Source organism: Mercenaria mercenaria, chromosome 10 (assembly GCF_021730395.1).
Source record: "Mercenaria mercenaria strain notata chromosome 10, MADL_Memer_1, whole genome shotgun sequence".
Classification (NCBI taxonomy): Eukaryota; Metazoa; Mollusca; class Bivalvia; order Venerida; family Veneridae; genus Mercenaria; species Mercenaria mercenaria.
The window spans coordinates 17,876,164-17,898,448 of NC_069370.1; the positions used below are offsets into that span (position 1 = coordinate 17,876,164).

A 22,285-nucleotide genomic window follows, 5' to 3' on the forward strand; every position below is an offset into this window, starting at 1 on the left:
AATAGGCATGACCTGACGCAATTCTAAAATAGCCCACAAAAGCTTCACTCAATTAAAATAACATCGATAAGTATGAAGATTTCGTCCGATAACAAAACAATAAATAAAAAGTGGAGGTATGATTATAACAATAGCTAGACCTGGGATTTTGTATTAGACTCTCGATGATTTCGCCTGTTTGGATCATACGAGGCGTCCATCCTGGCAAAATCTATTCGAGCCGAATACAGCATCCCAGTTAATGCTAATTTTATGATAATCCAGTTGTGTCAAATGTGCAATTTTTTAATTTCGGGTAATTGGTTGATTAGTTTGAGCTCCATATAAAGTGTCGATATAACTCACAAAAAACAATCAGGGGTTGATACACATTGAATTTCGAAATCGTGTTTAATGATGAACTCAACTGATATTCAAGCTCAGTTTTATAGGTAAATGAGCCGCGTCATGAGAAAACCAACATAGTGCCTTTGCGACTAGCATGGATCTAGACCAGCCTGCGCATTCGCGCAGTCTGGTCAGGATCCATGCTGTTCGCTAACGGTTTCTCTAATTGCAACTGGCTTTGAAAGCGAACATCATGGATCCTGACCAGACTGCACGGATGCGCAGGCTGGTCTGGATCCATGCTGGTCGCAAAGGCAATATGTTGGTTTTCTCATGGTGCGGCTCAAATAAAGTTATTTGCTCAATATGATAGTTTTATATCATGGGAAGTATACAGAGAACTTCGTGTTTTATTGATTGATCTTACGAACGAAATGCTGTGCCAGGGCCGATTATTTATTCTTACGTCGCTGTTTACTCCCTTTAGAACTGGTTGGACGATACCATGAAATTATTGAATAGCATGTACCTTCGATCTCGTTTACCGACAATCCTGCGGAGTTCTCAGACGTCAATGCACAAAAAAGATAACATGTATCATCCCTTTAGCCTATACAAACCGTTTACGCCGAAACTGTGTGCCTGATACAATTGCAACGGTGTGAGTTGGCTTACAAGAAGTTAAATGGAAGGTAACTTGTGCATTCAAAGTAATTCTTTGATCACTTAATTACTGAAATATCGCAGTTTATGAAATTATGTTCCATTCTTGTTTTTTCTTCTTCTAAAAACAGCTGTTGCAACAAATGGTGAGCAAACAAACATTGCAATCAGTTTTGCAGTCCAGCTGGAACATTCCAATGATAGTTAACAACAAATTACGTGGCGAATCTATCATTTTTTCCATGATACCCCCGGCGATCACGAACACTAACGCATGTTACCAGTTCAAAAAATACTGTGATACTTAAATAGCCTTACTTGGTAATTTCTGAGTTAAACATTTGTACAGTTACAAAATGCATAATTCGTGGCTCTTATATCTTTTCTACGTATGTTGTGTGCACATTTCAGTGAGCAATGGAGGAACATTTTTATACAGAACAGTAGTAGCTGAAGGTATTTCTTTTTATTAGTTTTTTTTAAATCATGCAAGATAGCTCTTTGCCTGAAATAGGATTCCACAGCAGTGTAGATTACCTTTAGAAATAATTAATTTATTATCAATAACTACCCTGAAATCCCGAAAATAAGTCGCGGATTATTTTAAATTTTCGTAAGGATTTGGTGGCTTATTATCGAGACCGGCTTATTTTTGAGTCTGTCTTTGAGGACATATATTCAGTAACGGTTTAAAAACCGGCGTATTTTCGAGAACCGAAATACTGAAGATATGGATGTCATATAGTTTGCTATTTAGTAAAAACATCGACGTCAATAAATACTTATACTTCTGACATACCAGCTTTGTTTCAATTTATTACAATTTCTTAATGAAAATAATCCTATGCTAACAGATAATTACCCATTAAAAGTTTTGGCTGTCCTAACAAACAAATACACCTATGATTTAATCGGCCAAAGGGTATTGTTCGTAAGTATTGACCTGGCACTCGTGAATATTCCGTGTGTTTCCGTAAATTAATTTTCGGTGTCCGAACCTAAACAACAATATAACTATTGAAAAGCCAATTATATACCATCATGTATCATGTGCAGATATAGCTGTGCGGACAAAGCATTTTGCCACTAATCTCAGGGTTGTGTGTTCGAGTCTTCTGTCTGACCAAATTGTTTTTTTATCTTTAAAATTAGCAGACACTTATCATGACTTTTCAAGGAAATATTCTACTAGATTCTATCGATTAACAATCTTCTACGTACATAAAACCGTTCTACAAAATGTCGTTTAAAATCTTCAGGACGGGACAAGCATTCATTCATTCAACGGACAATTCAAAGAACTTTTGTTAGCGACACAGAATGAAATGTTCCAAAAAATAATAAAATCATAGATACAAATACAAACACAAGGAATTATATTTAAAAAAAAGTTAAAAAAAGAGCTTACCACTACACCACTGTGCCATTGGTTATCTAAATTGATTATTTTGATAAATCTCGATATTTTCAGGCTACAACTATCGCGTATAATAACGCAAACACCTGTACATATTGGTGAAAATTAAAGTTATAATACTGTTAAAAATCACCGTTAAAATAAAGCAAATAACTTTGTAGATTTGTAGAAGACAGTCTAATGAACGAATTCGCCCGTTAGTTAGACTTGGATGGCCAAATATTGTTGAGATACGAATGGATATAAAACCATGAAATATTTAATGACCAGTTGGTCACTAATTCACTCGCCAGGCTTCGCCGAATTCCGTAAACCAACGAAGACAGTGTCATGTGACAAAAATTTAAATACGTCGAAAACAACAATGGCTGATCGGCCGTGATAGGATTTTGTGTAAAGACGGCGGATAAATGCAGAAATTTACAAATATTTTGCTTTTCGATGCCATTTCTACAAACAATGCATTAATGTTATAAAATTAAGCCTGTTGTTAAATAAAAGGAAAGACAGTTTACCAGAAAATGCGATTTAGCGTGGCTCGTATTACGGTCCCGTACGTTTCACAATCAATTTGTCTACATCTGCACAGTAGTCCCTAGCTAAAAGTTCAGCTCAAAGATGTTTATATAATATGCTGTTACGGATCTCTGAGCTAAATCAATCCCGTACTGACACCTAACACCTTCGTTCAAGAAGTCTGTCATGCTATAATGTTATCAAATGCAATGGACTCACCTTTTACTATACAATATTTCTAATCAAATTTCCTTTTGATCTGGCATAAATAATCCATGCAACATAATTTGAACACAAGTTTCAAATTGGTACCCCTGTCTGCAATATTTTGTCTGTCATTGCAGTTGTCACCTGATCAGGGTACTTTTCATTTTGAAAAACCAATAGGTTGTAGAGAATCGTTATTTATTGACATTTTCTGAGAAATTGTATGTTGTTTTATAGATTTTATGTGATTATGTTAAATTCATAAATAGGTAAAATTTTGATACTGATTTTCAAGAATAACCACGTGCTCTGAACTGTTGCATGACATCATGAGTTTCTCACGAGAGACTCTGCGAGATGTTGCGGTTTGATACTTGTTAGTTAAAAAAATAGGGTTTCGCCATAACTAAATGAATGCGACCATCAGAAAATAAAAACAGTGTCAGTTAAGTTATGTTAGCCAGAACTAGATAGTCCCCATTGTCAATGACTGACTGTGACTGGGAGGCGACTGTCTGGTCGACACCGATGATTAAGCCTTCATTGAAAACACAAATTAGTGTGCAATATTAAAATCAGCACTATTATTATATATAAAAGAATCAGGGATGTAAGGATGTGAAATTTCTCCTTGTTTCTAACGTTTGCCAGTACAGTTAACATTTCTGTGATGCTTCATCTACAGACATACTTGATTTGAACATATCTGGCGGCAGCCTTTCGTAATTGTTGAATGCCAAACAGTTGAGCAATATTCCAATTGTGGTTGAACATGTTTTATACGGAGTTTCGTAAATTTGTACATTTATCATTTGTTTGATCATTTCTTTTCATGTATTTTAGGGTCTTGTTTGTCTTTTTTGTTATCTAACACTGCTGGTTCGCCTAAATATTAAGCATTTTTATAGTTTTAAATTCATGGATATGTAGCTTATAGCGAAAAGCAATGTTTTTTTATATTTCTTTTTATATACCATAATCACTTCGCATTATCGGAATTCAACTCCTTTGACCGGGTCTTTTCCAAAGCTCTAATTCATGGAGGTACTGCTAGAGAGTCTCACAATCATGCATGATATTTATAGTGAGATGAACTACTATATCATCAACAACGAGTCTTACGGTGCTTTTAAGTGAGCATGGCAGGTGACGAACATGTTAAGTAAAGGCAAGGCCTAAGGACATACCCTTGCGGTACCTTTGATACCAAACGTGGCATATCTGATTGAAGACCTTTTGTGTTCGTATTGTATTTAAAGGAAATATTTAACCCACATGGATGTTTTTCTATATATACCTAATTGAAATAGCTTGTAGACCAGACGATTGTGATCGACTTTGTCAAACGATTTGATAAAGTCTATTACTATTAGGTCTGTCTATTTACTAGCTTCAAGGTAATCAAAACTTCTTGACTAAAATTTTATAAAAATTGAGATTCACAACTGTGCTTTGAGCGGAAGCCATGTTGGAAGGAATTAAGCAAATTTTATTATCTAGATGATTAATAATATTTGATACTAAAACATGCCCCATCAGTTGGAATTAAGCAATTGCAAGTAAGAGAATAGGTTTGTGATTGCTGGCTTTGCTTCGTGGGCCCTTTATGTATACAGGGACAACGATAGCCGTCCTCCAACCGTGTGGAACAATGCTGGTACCAAGTGAAGGCATGTAAATGTTAGTCTCATTTTATAGAGGAGCAGTGTTTAAGGTGTGGGCGGACATTGTGTTGTAAGCTGTTTTTTTTGTTTATTTCCTTTCTGATGAATCTAAGTGAGATACATTGTGTACATGTATTTACTTAGTGTGACGCTCAGATATTTAGCAGCGTCTCTAGTTTTCAGTGGGAGAGAGAGAGAGAGAGAGAGAGAGAGAGAGAGAGAGAGAGAGAGAGAGAGAGAGAGAAGACTTATTATTGTCAATAATTAGTTCCAGTCTTATCAACCGAAATATGAAAGAAAAAGTAAGCATATTACATGATATTCAAACGATGATGTGAACTTCTATAGATGACATTTTTATTTTTCACACTTATTACATATATGTCATACGATGACAACAATATTGCATGCAGACAAAAAATTAGCCTTTTTCTATATTCGAAATCATTTCCTGTTTATGTGCGACTGAAAATTAAAGAAAAGTAAAGAAATCGGTTGAAAACATATCAGTTGAATGACTTCAGTACAATGTAATACAAAACTGCCGTACGAATAACCACCTGCGGTTTATTTCACTATTCATACGGGACCGTACGATTAGCCACTTCCTTTAGCGTAGTCACGGACGTATCCGAATGATGGCGGTTGTGTCACTGCAACCGAAAGTAACATTTTTTATATCCGTCTCCATCGGTGGAATCTATCAATTTACAAGTAAATTTATCCAGCCAATTTCTTCGTGAACGGTTGTTTTATGCATTGCTGTAGAAAAATGACCTTCCTATAACTTTCGCTACGTAATCTAAGCTGGCCAGTATTATAACTTTAATGAGTGCCAGGTTAATACTTACGGACAATATGAATAACTTACACAATAGGTGATAAAAACTGCATTGTGTTATAAAGGCCGACCATGTTAATTTGTAGAATTACTGATGTGACAAGAAGTGTTTGAGATAGGAATTTTGTTTTTCTCTTAAAGTTTTAATTTGTCCCGGGTTTTAAATATCAGCACAACTTGCATTGTTTAAGGTGTTTTATTCCAAAGTATGTTTAATTGCTATTACGTGTGGAAATAAATCTGCTATGTAGACGTTTGCTATCTCATATGGTGTTCTAACAAAGTCATTGATACTATAACTGATACAAAAAACTGGACGGCTTATTTTTGAGTCGGTGCACGACAACTCGTCGAAAGACATTTGGTCGAATATGAAAATTTCCCGATTATGACATTAGGCCTACTGCGACAGTTCGTCGAAGCCTCTAATGCGTCAAATGAGTGCGGCTTATTTATGAGCCCTTTTTGCCTTGTAGTGAAATGGTGGAATATTTTCAAGACCGGCTTATTCTCAAAACCGGCTTATTTTCGGGATTTCAGGGTATTGTGACAGGGGCGTTATTCTTCATAAATTCAACAAGATACAAGAAGCTTTAAATTTTTGCAGTGGCTACGATTACGGTACCGTAATTGTAGCCACTGCCTTAAATTTTACGTCTGATACAATATAACAAATGGGCTGCTTTCCGACAAACACATGTAAAACAGAGATTATCAATAACTATTTTGAAAGGGTGGTCATTTTTTTTGTAAATTCCCGTCATTGAAGGTCACGAAATGATATCACAAATTATATTTTTAATTCAATTTGTTGTTTTCTTGTAGTTTTCGTGAAATACTCCAAGAATTTATTTGTTGACAAACAAGTCACATTTCGTTTGAATATAAGTGAATAAATATTCAAGATATTTTCTTGAGAAACTGATTATAGCGTGGTTATTTTATTGATATGAAATCTGAAACGACGTAAAATTCAAAATTTCCTATACCCAAGGAATTATGTTTTTGGACTCAATGTTGTTATATTTTTTCATACTTAACATTGAGGTTTTCTATAATAGAATTCTGCTTATGCCGGTGCTTGGTGGCCTGAGGGGTGTTGCACATTTCATAACATCTCATGAACAGGCCCAATCAGACCGAGTCTGCATGCTATTGTTTTGTTTGATTGCGTTCTATGCTTCAAAACGGTCTTTTCACAAATTTTGTTACATTTATTTTTTTCTAGGCAGTATGCGACGCTCAAATACCAATACATGTGCTGTATGTCCATGTTTCACTGTTGCATGTATTTTAACAAAACAAAACAATACAACAACAACAACAACAACAACAAAAGCAAAGCAAATCAAAACAAAACAAAACAACAACAACTACAACAACAAAAACATTGCTGTTTAGAGACTTAATTTATTTTATCGAAAGTGTTTTTTTTTCAGAACATGGTCAACCAGTCAGTTACTGTGAGTGGAACGGTACTCGATATTTACCTGGCACCGACTTTAAGGATTACGATAAATGTATCCACTGTAAATGCAATAAGAAATATATGACGTGTAACTCGTACGTATTCTTTTTATATACTCGTACGTATTCTTTTTATATACACGTGCTTATTCTTGTTCTATACTCGTGCGTATTCTTTTTATATGCTCGTGTGTATTCTTTTTCTATACTCGTGCGTATTCCTTTTATATGCTCGTGCGTATTCTTTCCTATACTCGGACGTATTCTTTTTATATACGCGTGCGTATTCTTTTATATACTCGCGTGTATTCTTTTTATATACTCGTATCTATTCTTTTTATATACTCGTACATATTCTTTTTGTATACTCGTACGTATTCTTTTTAGATTCTCGTGCAAATTCTTTTTCTATACTCGTGCGTATTCTTTTTATATTCTCGTGCGTATTCTTTTTCTATACTCGTACGTATTCTTTTTCTATACTCGTACGTATTCTTCTTTTTCTATACTCGTACGTATTCTTTTTCTATACTCGTACGTATTCTTTTTTTTCTATACTCGTATGTATTCTTTTTCTATACTCGTACGTATTCTTCTTTTTCTATACTCGTACGTATTCTTTTTCTATACTCGTACGTATTCTTTTTCTATACTCGTACGTATTCTTCTTTTTCTATACTCATACGTATTCTTTTTCTATACTCGTACGTATTCTTCTTTTTCTATACTCGTACGTATTCTTTTTCTATACTCGTACGTATTTTTTTTCTATACTCGTACGTATTCTTCTTTTTCTATACTCATACGTATTCTTTTTCTATACTCGTACGTATTCTTCTTTTTCTATACTCGTACGTATTCTTTTTCTATACTCATACGTATTCTTTTTCTATACTCGTACGTATTCTTTTTAGATTCTCGTGCATATTCTTTTTCTATACTCGTACGTATTCCTTTTATATGCTCGTGTATATTCTTTTTCTATACTCGTACGTATTCTTTTTCTATACTCGTACATATTCTTTTTCTATACTCGTACGTATTGTTTTTATATGCTCGTGCGTATTCTTTTTGTATGCAGTAAAATCTCTATAAGTTAAAGGCAGGAAAGTGAACTTTAAATAATGATAGAGTCGCCGCATCCATAATAAACGTTTGTGTAATGCATAGGCCAACGTTGTGGAATTGACGAAAGTAGAATGTTTTTGCTATGCCTCAGTCATCGAAAACAAATTGACTTCCTTATTTCTCTTACAAATCCACTAAAATTAGTTTCATAAAGAAGTAGGATCGGTTTTTTTGCTCGAATACAACTATTTATTAAGGAAGCTGGAGAAAAAATAAGGGCCAGTTGATATTAAAATGTAATGCATTATCTTTCATGTTCGGTACTATGAACACTGAAGTGGGTTCTATTAGCATATCAATTGCAGCTTACAAATATTCCTGAATATCTGTTTTTATACAACAGCACTAGAGAAAATTGCATTCATAAGAAAGTAAACGGAGTCTAAATCCTATACAACGGTTTAGTTTATACTAATTTGTTTTAGCTGAGATGAAAAGCTTCAAGCTTATTGGAACCACTCTCGAGTCCGCTTCCTGGAAAAACAGTACTGGTGTTATATGAGATGTCGTGGTCGTGACCCCAATGTGGCTCGAACCCACGACCCCTGTATTGAGCGGCCGACACCATATCCGCTAGACCACCGCTCCGCTTACTCAAACGCGTCTTATTTGTGCATACTCTTAGGCAAATATATAAAATCTCAGTGTAGACATGTTATATTAATTGGCTATATACATTTTTGTATAATGCTTTTTCTTAACTATCCCTGAAAGACACTGATGCTTGTACGTGTGATTGTTTATATGAAGCAAAGAAGGAAATGAATAAGTATCATATAACCTATAAGCAACGTCGTTCTGAATCTCTTACAGTTTATTCGGGAAACGCTATTCGGTATTCCATACAGAAAATTCCATAGGTACACACCACCAAAATATATCGAGTAAAGGCATGAAGGGAGCAATTCGCCGGATATGCCGCCGTGGTCCACTCGAATGTAGTCCATATCAATATATAGTGCAATTTTCCCGCCTAGTAAAGGCAATTTTCATGGCAGATATAATCTTTATTGATGATTGATTGCAAAGCGGATTGTCGCGGAGGAATTTCATATGATACAATGTATATGCTTCGATGTGCTGTAAAAATGTCTTATATTTTATTTAGATATCAAGGATGTCTAAATTAGGTGTTTTGAATTACGGTTTATAGACAATACACAACTTTTCAACATATCTTATCTATTTTATTGAATTAGGTTACTTGAAAACATATTCCTGAATACTAAGGACGATGAACTTTCAGACTGCAAACCCGTGAAGGTAGCCTGTGAAATCAAATGGGTTCTCAAGCAGAATAGGTCTATTCCGTGTCCTGCGCACAAGATTCCCGAGCACCAAGCCACAATTTGAATTCCAGTTTGTACTTGATTATCTCATTCATGTGTAATAAAGTTAATATTTATAATAGAACAGTTTTTGTTTTGTATCGTCATACTTTTGAACACCATGTACAACATCATCATAGGTAAGAATGACGAATGCCTCCCTATTATAATTTGGACTCTTGACGCCCTACAACTTCCCAGGTCGTACTGTGCACAAAACCTACATACTCTCTGTTCTAGTGTTTCACCCACATAACGACCAGTCTCTGTACGAATAGACAGTACACCGTATTGAAATTTGACATAATATTAAACGTTCATACTTTATAAGTAGAGTTTTAGATAGTCAGTAAATGTGTTGCTAAGCTGTATAAGTGAAAAAATATTTAATATATTTACTAGAACTTTGTAAATGGTGTTTATATACGTTGCGCACAAGGGTAGAACCACCCGCTTCATCAAGTTGGATGGATGGATGGATGGCTTCCTAGTATGATGGAAAGTTAACCTTTACCATGCTAAATTTCTATGATGGACTGGTTCATTACTTATTTTTTTCGGCAATACCAATTATTATTTGAAGGGGTGTTCATTGAAAATTTACTGACTGAACAGCGAACATCCGTGAAGGCTAATCATAGTCTGCACTTGGTCAAGGCAGAGTCACTTGCCGCCAGCAGGCTAAAGGTTAAAAAATGAGATCTTTCAGAAAAGATATAAAGGACGGATGGTACTGATATTACTTAATGTTCCCATTCCATAAAAGTAGATGGCCGCTGATGTTTATATGGTTATTTTGATAAAGTTCAAGTCTACAGCCTACACGATTACATACCAACTTGCCTCCAACAGGTTATCATGGAAAACATATGTGATTTACAAACAGCTCCTGCTATCTTTCATATTACGTCTAACATTATACATGGGTTTTCAAGACTTACGGAATATATAATTCTGACTTTCTGTTTCCATTTGGGCCGCACCATGAGAAAACCAACACAGTGCATTTGCGACCAACTTTGAAAGCGAACATCATGGATCCCGCAGATGGTCTGGATCCATGCTGGTCGGAAATGCACTATGTTGTTTTCTCATGGTGCGGCTCATTTAGTTGATGCATTTGCAGCAAACTTTATGACCTAAAACGTACATTTCAATATGTCGATCAGAACTGAAATGAGTATACACAGTTCCAAAAGAAAGTGTGCACTTTTTAAGTTTAAATATTTCAAAAAATTCCCCGACGTTTTTGTTTCATTTTTTTCACACACTAACTGTCAGGTATAACTCATAAGAGGGTCGTAATGGGGTTTGTTTTCATATATTAACCATGCATTTGAAGGTAATGATAATATTTAGTTGTTTACATTTAAATTTGCTGATATGTGTCTATCTGGTCGACTGAAAATGTATGTTATGTTCTTCAAGAATGGAGGAAATAACATCCTCGGGTTTAGTAATATGTAATCCACGGAACGCGTTCAGTCAGAGAGTCGCCTCAATTAGGAAAGAATAGTCTAACGTCAGAGGTTATTTCTAAGGTCACGGAGATTAATTGGTCAGCTTGTAATGACATCAGCTTTCGGTATCAGTAGCTCACTATAAGAAAAAAGTGCTACAAGAAAATCAATTGAATTTATTTTTTACTCTTCTTTGTTGAATATGGTATGCAAGAAAAAGATTCTATCACTGGTTGTATGTGCAGATGGGAATATCCGGCTCTCGGGTAACTTCTTTACGCGGTCACTCGGCTGGAGCCTCGTAATCGCCTAAACAGTTTCCCTCGAGACCAGAAACTCCCATCTGCACCTACAACCAGTGAAAGAATCTTATAATATGAATCCATGAAATGTGGTAGAACGGACAAGGAAATTACACATTCTTTTACCTCTGTATATGGTTTTGGCCCTTGAGCTAGACTCTGATATGCGACACGTCGCTGTTTATAATGTGATTAACCATCCTGACATAACCGCTTCGGTATCCTAGTGGTAGTGCGAGAGGTTGTGGGTTCGACCCCCGGCCGCGTAATACCATGTCTACGGCGTGATATTCCAGTGAGGCAGCACTATAAAGTTGGACATTATGCTCACTGCTACAAGTAGACACCGTCGTTTATATGACTGAAGAATTGTTGAAAAAGACGTTAAACCCAAACACACACACACACACACATACACAATAACATGCACACTGCCGCACGTATCCATTATTTACTGAATAAAACGACACAATTTATATCTAAAATTATAGACATATAAAATGCCTCCTTTAATTGCATCACTATGAAAACACTCTGAGATTTCAATATATGAATTGTAGTTTGAACACACCTATCGTATTTCTCTTGGGATATTAAATAATTCAAAGAGATCCAGATGAATTTTGCGTTATATCCGTCAATAACATTTCTCCAAGTGCTGGATTGTTTTTTAAATTGCAATTTTCTTTCTGTAGGTTAATAAATGAGTTTCGTTTTCGATGTTTAATAGATCGCAACAGTTACAGTGTAAAATTGGCGAGACATCAGTATTTGTATTTGAAACTGAAACGGAATCAATCTACCCTCTATATGGTCGGGCAGGTATGGCGGCATATTGGGTCCAGTGTGTTTAAGGACAAATGTCAGCCATTATCTAAACACCTTACATCATATACGTATGTCATTTCATTGTATTCAATTTAAGAATATAATTTTACTTTCCAGTCCGTTGTTTATTTCTATACATTTTTATCAACTGTAGATAATTGATTTGCAATCAGTATATAATTAATTTGCTTCAGGTAGAAATGATATAATCAGACCAGTGGGAACGTTAGTGAGTAGCAAGGGAAATCAATAGTTTATCTGAAAGTATTCTGGGTGGATGAAAAAAACACTATAACAGCAGGTTTTATTTGAATTTACAATGCCATACACAGAAACTGACATGTAAAGTTACATTGAGTTTACATTACGTTACACAGAAGCTGACTTGTAAAGTTACTTTGAGTTTATATTACCATAAACAGAAGCTGACATGTAAAGTTACATTGAGTTTACATTACGTTACACAGAAGCTGAAATGTAAAGTAATTTTAATTTGAGTTTATATTAGCATACACAAAAGCTGACAAGTAAAGTTACTTTGAGTTTACATTACGTTACACAGAAGCTGACGTGTAAAGTTACTTTGAGTTTATATTACCATACACAGAAGCTGACATGTAAAGTTACTTTGAGTTTACATTACGTTACACAGAAACTGACATCTAAAGTTACTTTGAGTTTACAATACCATTCACAGAAACTGACACGTAAAATTTCTTTGAGTTTACAATACCATACACAGAAACTGACATCTAAAGTTACTTTGAGTTTACAATACCATTCACAGAAGCTGACGTGTAAAGTTACTTTGAATTTACATTACGTTACAAAAAAGCTGACATGCGAGGTTACATTTACTCGTCGAATAGTTTATTTTTTTCTATTTGTTTTTTGCCCTTCTTTTTGAGAGCCAACGTCAAGAATATATCATATATACAAAACGACAGTATTAAAACACTCATTATTATTATAACAAAGGCGTCAATATCTTAAATTTATTTTACATCACCCGAAATCCGTCATCTAAAAGCGATGCTGATGATTTTACTGGTCAGCCCTCTGTGTATTGTCTCTGCTACTTTACTTTAAAGATATTTTAGCAGAAACAATTCATGAAACGTGGCTGATGCGCAGTTCCACATGCTGCACATGTAGTTATGGGAATATTAATAGGGACAGCACAACCTACAATTGTGTTTAAATTTGGAAATATATATGTTAGTTTTATAGGAATATCATTTACGAACTGAGGACGCACGTCATCGGAGTAATTTAATTTAATTATTGTATTCATGACTGTCTTCAATATGTACGTTTTCTAAAATTGTATTTACAAGAGTACGAACTGTTTTATTCTCCATCAAGAGTAACTGTTGCTGTTATCAAACATACTGTAGATATGAACGAGTGTACTTTTCTAAATATGCATCTTTATGAAAATAGGACCTTATTACAGCTGAACAAACGTCTTTAAAAAGAGTCTGTAAAAAGACCTGTTTTTAAAATTACATGTCCGTTTTATTCTGAAATATTGGAATATCAACTGTGATGCAGCAAGAGCAGTTATTCAAACAAACAAATATTTCTTAAAGTAGTAACATTATCAAAGACATTGAGCATTTACGGTATATTTTAAGCCGATTATTTTATAAAAAGGAAATAAATAAATACCAGATCACAGTACGTACTTTTTTTACAGAGAATTTATAACTAATTAATCCAGTTTACAGAGCTACTTCATAGGTGCATATCCATATCTTTCTGCCTATCAGTAAACTTATTTTCACAATTAATGTGGACTCAATTTTTGTTTAATTCTGAATTTCAAAACGCCAAGCATAATTACCCCCTCGCCGTTTATCCCTGCTGCCAGCAACTGATTCTTCCTTTGCAACCAGTGCAGACCAAGATCAAGCTGATCATGGTCTGCACTGTCCGCTAGTCAGTCAGTAAATTTTCAGTGAACACCGTTCAAATAATAAGTGAGTTGAATGACGAAACTGTTCATTTTGGTAATTTAGCAGGGTAAAGGTTAAAAGAAATATATTTCTTGTTTGTTGTAACTGCAGCCTTTTCTAGTGAATTACCATTCATCTTTTTTTGCCATATTTACAGCCATACATTTTTCATTTTTACAGCTGTAATTTTTTTTCTGCTGTATCTAATTTGCAAATTTTGAACTCTTTTATTGTCGTTTTGCAGCTGTAAAGTGAAATATACAGCTGTAAAATCAATATACTGATGTAAATTTGACATAATCATGAGTGTAATTTTGAACATAAATATATGTCTTTTACAGCTGTAAAATTTCGTACAGGTACAAATGTATTGCCAAACTTTATAATGAGATCTTTAAACAAATTATATCTATTCATTTTAAAATTATAATTCATGTACAAATATATTTTTGATATCAGCAGCTGAAACAATTTCTACGTTTTTCAGCAAATTTACACTATTATATTGATTCGCCTAAATAACTGATCGAGCATTTGTTTCAATAGGTCTGAGTGCGGCGTTTTCATTTTACCTCTTGCGTCTTATCTCTGTAAATTTATATTAGAACCGTTATTCTAATACAAACAAAAACTTTATTGGTAGTCCTAATTTACAGTCTGATATCTGTTTCATTTATTTTTCAGTATGAGAAATTCATTTCGTACATCATTTGTGATAGTCCAATGATCTTTCGGCCCGGTATTTTTCATCTTCCTATGAATTTCAAAAGCACAGGATGGGCAATTTTATGAAATGTTCAACAATAAGGCTAGGGCATGCTGAAACATTATACTTAGCTTAAATATTGCATGTATTACTATGACTGATTTTTTTTATTCAAACAGATATTGTAGATAACTCTTTTGAGAAAAGTCGTTCAGCAAATATTCGAGTTTACCGTAGCTAAACTAGTCTATGTCCGAATGCAGAATGGTTCACAAATTGACATTCAATGTCGGTGGGCAAATATACAGTATTTCTACGAATTCTCTACAAAATGGTCCTGAATCTAAGCTGACACGAATGTACCAGTCTGGGACCACCTTGACTGAATCTGCCTATATAGATGTTGACAGACCAGGAGATGTGTTCGCTTCTGTGTTGGCATTATAACAGACTGGAGAACTACATTTTCCTATGACGTCATGTCCGGGAGCATTTCTGAATGAGTTAGAATTCTGGGAAATTTCACCGGAAATGGTAGAAAGTTGTTGTTTTAATAGGTAAATCTGAACATTTTCTTTGCATCTCGCGCATATATATGAATTATCTGGCACTACTTTACATAAGATTGTATTTGTTATGTCGTGCACTTCGATGCAATTTGTCACTTTTTATCATACCCTTGAAGAGAAGACTTAATAATGAATATGTCACTTATATGGTACCGATGATAAAATGACCAAAGAATGCGTGTAGAAAAATGATAAGAATGATATACCATGTACAAGACTGTAGTAATAAAATTCTTTTGTTTTATTCTGTCTTGTACTTATGATATACTTTATTTGCGTCATTATTTTATTTGCGAGATATATAAAATGTCAATGTTTTTCTTGATTTATCAGATTGCAAAGTTTTGTTGACGAACAAGAAACCTTACAGAAATTCCGAGAAAGTCGTCAAACAAGTAGAAAACGTTTTTGTTATTCCAATCAGTTTATGAAGAGCTTTCAAGGCAACCTCTGGAATATCATTGACTATTCGAAGCCTTCTGCCTTTGGAAGGGTACGTCTTACCGGTACACTAGTACCAGTTAATACTCAGTATGTAATTTGTCTTACTGGCATTACACAATAACAGGCTATCAGTATACATACAATCCCGCATTCTTTTCATTTTCTTTTCATTTTTAATATACTAGTAGTCCAAATGTGACATTTCTGATGAGAGAGGAGAACGAAAATAACGTTAATTTTATAATTATTCCATTGGTATTTCCCTTTCTTCAAAATTATATTCATAATCACCGTCTTTTTTATTTATGATATAATGACCTCTCATCGTAAATCAATACTAGTAACTGAGTTAATACCAATACTAGTAACTGAGTTAATACCATCTTAAGTTACATTTGAAAGAAGATGGGGTTATGCACTTAAAGTATTACATTTCTACCTCTGAATAATTGAAAAAGCAATGACTAGGCCTTATATTTTTCAGTTATATTTCATGGTTTCTCTGTTCATGGTTTTACTGTCCATATGCACACTGTCATTCAGCACAGATCCATATTTCCGAAGGCAAATGACAAACTGCGAGCGCCTGGAGTATATGGAGTCTTCCGGTATGGAAAAGATCGAATTAGCTAGAAAATGGCTGAAAGAAGACTGCTACAACGATAACTTGCCTGACCATGGACATCCCTTTGAGATGAAATCACCACATTTCGGAGATCCCAATGGAGGTCCCAATGGATGCAACTGGAATTTTAAAACATCTGTAATTATATTTTTACGATATAAAAAATACAGTGATAATAATGGTGACAGTGAAAGCGTTGAAGATGAGGATAATGGTGAGAACTGGTCGAATGAAAGAAATGATAATAATCAGCCTACCGGAACTCGGGAGCAAGGAAACTTTTCTGACCACACACCAGTTACTACGCTTTCAGAAATCTCCAACGTATCACAGATACCTGGGATGATGGGTGAATACGTGGAATTACCAGATTTTGACATACAAATTTATGCATTTACTGTGCTCGAAGCAGTAACTGTAGAATATGTAACGATTGACATAATACTTCGTCTGCTTTTCTGTCCTTCTAGAAAGTGGTATTTCTTGAGTATAATTAATTTCGCCGATATGTTGGCTCTTATTGGATCATATATACACTTTGTATTAATGCAAGTATACACACATGAAAAATATAGGGACAGTAGATGGATTCTCTGAGGTACTTACAGGTTTTACGTTCTATGCGGTTGTTCAACATCGTCTCTAATGTCCGTGCTGGATTAACCATCCTGACATAACCGCTTCGGTATCCTAGTGGTAGAGCGTCCACTTAGAGTGCGAGAGGTTGTGGGTTCGACCCCCGGCCGCGTAATACCATGTCTACGGCGTGATATTCCAGTGAGGCAGCACTATAAAGTTGGACATTATGCTCACTGTTACAAGTAGACACCGTCATTTATATGACTGAAGAATTGTTGAAAAAGACGTTAAACCCAAACACACACACACACATACACAATAACATGCACACTGCCGCACGTATCCATTATTTACTGAATAAAACGACACAATTTATATCTAAAATTATAGACATATAAAATGCCTCCTTTAATTCATCACTATGAGAACACTCTGAGATTTCAATATATGAATTGTAGTTTGAACACACCTATCGTATTTCTCTTGGGATATTAAATAATTCAAAGAGATCCAGATGAATTTTGCGTTATATCCGTCAATAACATTTCTCCAAGTGCTGGATTGTTTTTTTAAATTGCAATTTTCTTTCTGTAGGTTAATAAATGAGTTTCGTTTTCGATGTTTAATAGATCGCAACAGTTACAGTGTAAAATTGGCGAGACATCAGTATTTGTATTTGAAACTGAAACGGAATCAATCTACCCTCTATATGGTCGGGCAGGTATGGCGGCATATTGGGTCCAGTGTGTTTAAGGACAAATGTCAGCCATTATCTAAATACCTTACATCATGTACGTATGTCATTTCATTGTATTCAATTTAAGAATAAAATTTTACTTTCCAGTTTGTAGTTTATTCATATACATATTTACCAACTGTAGGTAATTGATTTGCAATCAGTATATAATTAATTTGCTTCAGGTAGAAATGATATAATCAGACCATTGGGAATGTTAGTGAGTAGCAAGGGAAATCAATAGTTTATCTGAAAGTATTCTGGGTGGATGAAAAAACACTATAACAGCAGGTTTTATTTGAATTTACAATGCCATACACAGAAACTGACATGTAAAGTTACATTGAGTTTACATTACGTTACACAGAAGCTGACTTGTAAAGTTACTTTGAGTTTATATTACCATACACAGAAGCTGACATGTAAAGTTACATTGAGTTTACATTACGTTACACAGAAGCTGAAATGTAAAGTAACTTTAATTTGAGTTTATATTAGCATACACAGAAGATGACAAGTAAAGTTACTTTGAGTTTACATTACGTTACACAGAAGCTGACGTGTAAAGTTACTTTGAGTTTATATTACCATACACAAGAAACAAATATTTCTTAAAGTAGTAACATTATCAAAGACATTGAGCATTTACGGTATATTTTAAGCCGATTATTTTATAAAAAGGAAATAAATAAATACCAGATCACAGTACGTATTTTTTACAAAGAATTTATAACTAATTAATCCAGTTTACAGAGCTACTTCATAGGTGCATATCCATATCTTTCTGTCTATAAGTAAACTTAATTTCACAATTATTGTGGAGTCACTTTTTTTTAATTCTGAATTTCAAAACGCCAAGCATAATTACCTCCTCGCCGTTTATCCCTGCTGCCAGCAACTGATTCTTCCTTTGCGACCAGTGCAGACCAAGATCAAGCTGAGGTCTGAGTGCGGCGTTTTCATTTTACCTCTTGCGTCTTATCTCTGTAAATTTATATTAGAACCGTTATTCTAATACAAACAAAAACTTTATTGGTAGTCCTAATTTACAGTCTGATATCTGTTTCATTTATTTTTCAGTATGAGAAATTCATTTCGTACATCATTTGTGATAGTCCAATGATCTTTCGGCCCGGTATTTTTCATCTTCCTATGAATTTCAAAAGCACAGGATGGGCAATTTTATGAAATGTTCAACAATAAGGCTAGGGCATGCTGAAACATTATACTTAGCTTAAATATTGCATGTATTATTATGACTGATTTTTTTTATTCAAACAGATATTGTAGATAACTCTTTTGAGAAAAGTCGTTCAGCAAATATTCGAGTTTACCGTAGCTAAACTAGTCTATGTCCGAATGCAGAATGGTTCACAAATTGACATTCAATGTCGGTGGGCAACTATACAGTATTTCTACGACTTCTCTACAAAATGGTCCTGAATCTAAGCTGACACGAATGTACCAGTCTGGGACCACCTTGACTGAATCTGCCTATATAGATGTTGACAGACCAGGAGATGTGTTCGCTTCTGTGTTGGCATTATATCAGACTGGAGAACTACATTTTCCTATGACGTCATGTCCGGGAGCATTTCTGAATGAGTTAGAATTCTGGGAAATTTCACCGGAAATGGTAGAAAGTTGTTGTTTTAATAGGTAAATCTGAACATTTTCTTTGCATCTCGCGCATATACTTGAATTATCTGGCACTACTTTCCATAAGATTGTATTTGTTATGTTGTGCACTTCGATGCAATTTGTCACTTTTTATCATACCCTTGAAGAGAAGACTTAATAATGAATATGTCACTTACATGGTACCGATGATAAAATGACCAAAGAATGCGTGTAGAAAAATGATAAGAATGATATACCATGTACAAGACTGTAGTAATAAAATTCTTCTGTTTTATTCTGTCTTGTACTTATGATATACTTTATTTGCGTCACTATTTTATTTGCGAGATATATAAAATGTCAATGTTTTTCTTGATTTATCAGATTGCAAAGTTTTGTTGACGAACAAGAAACCTTACAGGAATTCCGAGAAAGTCGTCAAACAAGTAGAAAACGTTTTTGTTATTCCAATCAGTTTATGAAGAGCTTTCAAGGCAACCTCTGGAATATCATTGACTATTCGAAGCCTTCTGCCTTTGGAAGGGTACGTCTTACCGGTACACTAGTACCAGTTAATACTCAGTATGTAATATGTCTTACTGGCATTACACAATAACAGGCTATCAGTATACATACAATCCCGCATTCTTTTCATTTTCTTTTCATTTTTAATATACTAGTAGTCCAAATGTGACATTTCTGATGAGAGAGGAGAACGAAAATAACGTTAATTTTATTTTTATTACAATGGTATTTCCCTTTCTTCAAAATTATATTCATAATCACCGTCTTTTTTATTTATGATATAATGACCTCTCATCGTAAATCAATACTAGTAACTGAGTTAATACCAATACTAGTAACTGAGTTAATACCATCTTAAGTTACATTTGAAAGAAGATGGGGTTATGCACTTAAAGTAGTACATTTCTACCTCTGAATAATTGAAAAAGCAATGACTAGGCCTTATATTTTTCAGTTATATTTCATGGTTTCTCTGTTCATGGTTTTACTGTCCATATGCACACTGTCATTCAGCACAGATCCATATTTCCGAAGGCAAATGACAAACTGCGAGCGCCTGGAGTATATGGAGTCTTCCGGTATGGAAAAGATCGAATTAGCTAGAAAATGGCTGAAAGAAGACTGCAACAACGATAACTTGCCTGACCATGGACATCCCTTTGAGATGAAATCACCACATTTCGGAGATCCCAATGGAGGTCCCAATGGATGCAACTGGAATTTTAAAACATCTGTAATTATATTTTTACGATATAAAAAATACAGTGATAATAATGGTGACAGTGAAAGCGTTGATGATGAGGATAATGGTGAGAACTGGTCGAATGAAAGAAATGATAATGATCAGCCTACCGGAACTCGGGAGCAAGGAAACTTTTCTGACCACACACCAGTTTCTACGCTTTCAGAAATCTCCAACGTATCACAGATACCTGGGATGATGGGTGAATACGTGGAATTACCAGATTTTGACATACAAATTTATGCATTTACTGTACTCGAAGCAGTAACTGTAGTATATGTTACGATTGACATAATACTTCGTCTGCTTTTCTGTCCTTCTAGAAAGTGGTATTTCTTGAGTATAATTAATTTCGCCGATATGTTGGCTCTTATTGGATCACATGTACACTTTGTATTAATGCAAGTATACACACATGAAAAATACAGGGACAGCTGGATGGATTCTCTGAGGTACTTACAGGTTTTACGTCCTATGCGGTTGTTCCACATCGTATCTAATGTCCGTGCTGGACAGGTTTTAGCCTATACGGTACGGGAAAATTTCAAGGATCTCTCAATTTTGATACTGTTCTTGATTGTTGGGATGACCTTCTTCGCTAGCTGTATGTTTGTCGCAGAAGAAAGAGAAGATTTCCAAAGTATTCCAGCGGGCTGGTACTGGGCCCTTGTTACCATGACAACCGTAGGTTACGGCGATATTGCCCCTAAAACGGCTGTGGGAAGAGTAATGGCCTGTTTATGTGCTTTTTCTGGAATAATCCTACTTGCTCTTACTGTACCGATTTTCGCTAACAATTTCTTAACACTTTATCAATTTGCCACTTCAGAAAAGGCCGTACAGAAATTCCAGCAGAAAAGGGCAAAAGTCAAAACTTCACAAAATGATGTAAGAAATCTTGGAAATAACACATTCTACTCCGGTGAGAAATAGTACTCCTAGGTCATTTCAATAGATCCCTAAAATGGAATCCATAAACATACAAATATGCACGTTTTAGTTCAGCCACTGTATTGCTGGGAAATCTGGTTCTTATCTAACATTAGTAAAGAAACCATCGCATAAGGAGTTACATAATCTATTTGCGTAACAGGTTATTCAACACAATTTCTCACTTGTGGTGGTCTTAGAGGGCTAAGTTAGAGGTAGATTTCGTGGATGTAGTTTTGATATCTTGGTAGAAAAAAAATGGAGAGAAGATTGTATTTGGTGAAATAAAACTCAATTTTAGTATGAGAAGTAATACCAGGTCAAAGCAGTGTGGTTTTTATGGGATTATGCGGTAATCATATGTGACAAGAAAACCCTGCTTTCTTCTTCGTATTTTTGTCAATTTTAGTATAATTCTTTGAAATGAAACAGGGATTTGTACTTTGAAATCGGTCTAGAAATATGTGGCAACTATGTGAAAAGTGTCCATTATATATAGAATATATATGAAATAATATTTAGGTCCGTATGACCTTATTAAGACGAAAAGATATCAAGCCCATGCCGCCTTGAGAGAAATATAGTCCGCATTGCGAGTCTGTTTTAGTTATTGGTAATGTTTAAGCTTCTTCAGTCGTTACTTTCCCGAGTCATTAATATAATACAATGTAGAATGCTCGTCTAAGAACACTATCTACCTAAA

The 22,285-nt window shown here is 34.8% G+C and overlaps 2 protein-coding genes across 2 annotated transcripts; both read left to right on the forward strand.

The window, feature by feature from the left end:
* The first annotated feature begins 1,294 nt into the window (after positions 1-1,294).
* LOC128559800 (uncharacterized) lies at positions 1,295-9,637 on the forward strand. The gene is made up of 3 exons (XM_053552376.1): positions 1,295-1,446; positions 7,075-7,198; positions 9,430-9,637. Exons 1-3 carry the CDS (start codon positions 1,347-1,349, stop codon positions 9,581-9,583), a joined length of 378 nt encoding a protein of 125 aa, XP_053408351.1. The 5' UTR covers positions 1,295-1,346; the 3' UTR covers positions 9,584-9,637.
* A 9,494-nt stretch (positions 9,638-19,131) lies between these two features.
* LOC128546355 (potassium voltage-gated channel protein Shaw-like) lies at positions 19,132-21,585 on the forward strand. Its single transcript, XM_053516792.1, has 3 exons — positions 19,132-19,424; positions 19,770-19,929; positions 20,365-21,585. Exons 1-3 carry the CDS (start codon positions 19,132-19,134, stop codon positions 21,583-21,585), a joined length of 1,674 nt encoding a protein of 557 aa, XP_053372767.1.
* The last annotated feature ends 700 nt before the right edge of the window (positions 21,586-22,285 follow it).

Coding starts and splice junctions, on each gene's coding strand:
- LOC128559800 (XM_053552376.1), top strand. CDS start 1,347: ATGCATAATTCGTGGCTCTTATATCTTTTCTACGTATGTTGTGTGCAC. Junction 1,447..7,074: donor CAGAACAGTAGTAGCTGAAG/GTATTTCTTTTT, acceptor TTTTTTTTTCAG/AACATGGTCAACCAGTCAGT. Junction 7,199..9,429: donor AAATATATGACGTGTAACTC/GTACGTATTCTT, acceptor TTATTGAATTAG/GTTACTTGAAAACATATTCC.
- LOC128546355 (XM_053516792.1), top strand. CDS start 19,132: ATGGTTCACAAATTGACATTCAATGTCGGTGGGCAACTATACAGTATT. Junction 19,425..19,769: donor GAAAGTTGTTGTTTTAATAG/GTAAATCTGAAC, acceptor TTGATTTATCAG/ATTGCAAAGTTTTGTTGACG. Junction 19,930..20,364: donor AGCCTTCTGCCTTTGGAAGG/GTACGTCTTACC, acceptor TATATTTTTCAG/TTATATTTCATGGTTTCTCT.